The sequence below is a fragment of the Pygoscelis adeliae genome, unplaced genomic scaffold (genome assembly GCF_000699105.1).
Source record: "Pygoscelis adeliae isolate BGI_AS28 unplaced genomic scaffold, ASM69910v1 Scaffold27, whole genome shotgun sequence".
Taxonomy (NCBI): Eukaryota; Metazoa; Chordata; class Aves; order Sphenisciformes; family Spheniscidae; genus Pygoscelis; species Pygoscelis adeliae.
Genome location: NW_008825410.1, coordinates 7132829 through 7136486, shown reverse-complemented (window position 1 = coordinate 7136486; position 3658 = coordinate 7132829). Strand labels below are relative to the sequence as shown.

General features: G+C 40.8%; 1 protein-coding gene across 1 annotated transcript in view; it reads right to left on the bottom strand.

Annotated features, from left to right (window-relative positions):
- Nucleotides 1-3658, bottom strand: part of MALRD1 (MAM and LDL receptor class A domain containing 1) — a 296434-nt gene that overhangs the window by 12298 nt on the left and 280478 nt on the right. Inside the window, exon 36 of the mRNA XM_009330606.1 lies at nt 115-197. Within this exon, the coding sequence (XP_009328881.1) occupies nt 115-197 (83 nt within the window). The remainder of the gene's footprint in view (nt 1-114; nt 198-3658) is intronic.

Sequence of the window (3658 nt, the reverse complement as noted above, 5' to 3'; positions counted from 1 at the left end):
ATACCCAACCCAATCCAAGTATCTGCAAAATGAGAGCAATCGAAGACAGGAATAAGTAAAAGGAAACACTCAAAGAATGAATTGAAAGATATTTCTTTCTTTTTACAGACCCACCATTTTGAAGGAGACTTGAAGTTGGAGGCTGAAGAGGCTTAGCACTTATGTGGCAACGGTTTCCTTTCCATTCTTTTTCACATCTGTGAATAAAACAAAAATTTGTGAAAAAGGGAGAAGCAAGGATCATAAATGGTGACAAGAACACAAGAAATGCGAATCCTTTCAAGCACTTCTGCCAATGGCTAAAGCTCACCCAGGAATCACAAAGAGCAGCATCAAAGTTAATAGAATGAAATGTAAGTGAGAAATACACAAAACAAACCTAAGAGAGAGAAAAATAGAACAAAACAAAGTTCAAAGATTAGAATTGGATGACTTGCCCATGTTACCATCATATTGTTATCCCACAGCAAAAGAAATTTGACTAATTTCCCTGTTATCCCCCATGTGAGGGCTAAATAGGTTCCTGAGCTGATGATCTGGGACCCTAATGTAGAGAAAGATACATGATTAGAGATGAGAAAGATGTTTTTCTCCCACCACCTAATCTGTCTCGCTTTTGTTTTTCCATTTTCTCGTAAAAATGATACCCCTTCAACAAATGCCTCTTCAAAACCGAAGCACTACATTTGAGCTAACAACTGCAGCCATGTCAAATTATTCTAAATGTGCTGTTTGGTTCAAACCCAGTCTTGATTTGAAGTAACCAAAATACAAACAATCTGACACAAGCTTTGATGTTTTACTTTACACTTGTTGCTTAACAGTTAATCACAGTCACCAGAAAAGCGTGCATCATTTCTCACTTTAATTTGTCTGGGTTTAGCTTTTGGTTACATGCTTTCATTGTGCCCTTCTCCATCAGAATGAAGGGACCTTGGAGACCCAGGTGATCATCGGCTGCCTCTGCTGAGACAGGTGGCAGTTGGGAGCATTCTATGCAGCCCTTCTGGGTACCCCAGGGAGTCTCAAAATGGCTGTAGGCACCTACATTTACAAACCCTAAATGATGACTAGTGTAAAGGGTTGTTAGAGGGATAGCTACATATTGACACCTAAATTCCAGGCACTGCACTTGATGAGCTGAACCTGCCCTGAGTGTCACAATGGAATGACTTCTACCAACTTTTCAATTATCTGCATGGTTGGTGGTTTATGAGCTTCATAAATTTTCAACTTTTTCTTTTTAAAGGAGCATCAGAAAGAAATTATGGTAGTAATCCAGTTTCAGTCCTACTAATGTCTCATGAATAGGAAATTAGTTTCACTTCTCATAATTTCTCTCTTTACAGTTTCACAAACTGTATTAATGGGGGGGTATTATTGTATATTAAGGTGCTTTCTCACTGTAACACCAACATTTTTTTCATAGCCACCATTTTTAATAAAGTAATTTCTATTTTGTAATTGTGGTTTCCTCTCCTGCCCTTAAGTGTATAATATGAAATCTCACATATACACAATTAAATCTTTATATTAAGGCTATGTCATGGTTTAACCGCAGTTGGCAACTGAGCACCACACAGCCGCTCGCTCACTCCCCCCCGCCCCCAGTGGGATGGGGAGAGAATTGGAAGAGTAGAAGTGAGAAAACTCATGGGTTGAGATAAAAACAGTTTAATAATTGAAATATAATAATAATAATAATGATAATATACAGAGCAAGTGATGCACAACGCAATTGCTCACCACCCGCCGACCAATGCCCAGCCAGTCCCCGAGCAGTGGCCCCCCCACGGCCAGCTTTCTCCCAGTTTATGTACTGAGCATGACGTCACATGGTATGGAATGTCCCTGTGGCCAGTTTGGGTCAGCTCTCCTGGTTGTGCCCCCTCCCAGCTTCTTGTGCACCTCCAGCCTTCTCAGTCGGTAGAGCATGGGAAGCTGGAAAGTCCTTGACTAGTGTGAGCACTACTTAGCAACAACTAAAACATCGATGTGTTATCAACATTATTCTCCTCCTAAATCCAAAACACAGCACTGTACCAGCTACTAAGAAGCATATTAACCCTATCCGTGCCAAAACCAGGACAGGCTATTTTATTTGAACATGTGAGAGAGAACTTTGTGTTGTTTGTCATGGTTTAGCACATGGTATTGCCTATGTGCCTTATCCTAGCAGTTGCACATTGAGTTAACTAAGGCACTCCGGAGGGAGAGGAGTATTTCATTTTCCCAGAAAATGACTGAGCGTGGTGGATGTAGGGAGAGGAAGGGGAGGATGATAGGAGCAGCAAACATCTGTCTGCAGCCTCAGGGAAATTTAGGGGAATCCTGAAAGGATCAGGGAATGTCAGAAATCATATCTATATCCCAGTCTCAGACATGACAGGAGAAAGGTGACTTCACTGAAGACCAAAAGAGGCTGATGCGGGATTTGTTGCAACTCAGGGGACCATTGAAAAATAGTGGGCAGAGAACATTCCAGGAGGAAAGTACCAGCCCTACTCGAACACAGTGGGCAGAGAGAGATTTATTTAACCCATTTTACCCCACAGACGTGAGTTTTCTCTGGTTAAAGGGTTACCTTGTTCAAGGTTAGTAATTGGTATACTAATGAATCCTACCTTTAGAGACTGGAGCCAGTAGTATATTCTGACATGATCATTTTAGAGAAAAAGTGGCACAATTTCAGCTGACAGCTCTGGCTGAGCTGGAGACCCATTGTATTCAGTGACTGAAAATACTTGGTCCCTTCAGTCGTCCTTCTTCTTTGGCATACTACAAAAAATCATGTCATTCATAAGCTGTTCTTTTATGCAGACTGATGATTTTATACAAATGTCAAATTGCAGTTGGGCTCATACCAAGCCCTGTGGATCCATGTAGAAACATTGCAATCTGACGGTAATCGCCCATCAAAATCATTTTCTGATTGCTCTTGATTGTATAATTTCGTTTCTCCCCGTTTGCCAAATTTTCTGTTGAGCTAGATATGCTTTTAACCAAAATTGCCCTCTTTCTTGTCACTGCAGAACTTACTTGACTGTAAAAGAAAGAATGAGAAAACAGATTTGCAGCTGTGCACAAGCACTAGTCAGACATGGCAAGAGAGGTGCCATCTCTGCTCTGGAGCCACCGGGGCATGGTTCACCTCAGAGCTGTGAAGAGGTAGTTCTCATAAAGCAAGTGTGCGTACTGGTAAGAGTAAGGGAAAATCCTACTACACAGTAATAACTAAATATATCTTCATATGCTATGTTTCCATTTATGGATTAAATATTTCCACATGTACATGCTGTGTTTGAATTATGGATTGAAAAGTTAAGCACCTTTTAGTCGTATAACTAGTTTATCTTCTTATACATACATACAGGTTTTATAATCAACTACTAACTACCTTAGGTTGGCCATTTATTCCCCTCCAAATCTCTGAATCCCAACAGTATTGTTTTATGTTACATGACACGTACTAGTTAGGAATCCTAAGTCAGACTATCAACATGTGTAATTTTGGCCAGTGAAAAAGCTAAAGCCCTGATAGAATGAAATCTGGCCAGGGACATCAAGGGCAACAAGAAAAGATTCTATAGGTACGTTGGGGATAAAAGGAAGATGAGGGAAAATGTGGGCCCTCTCTGGAATGAAACGGGAGACCGGG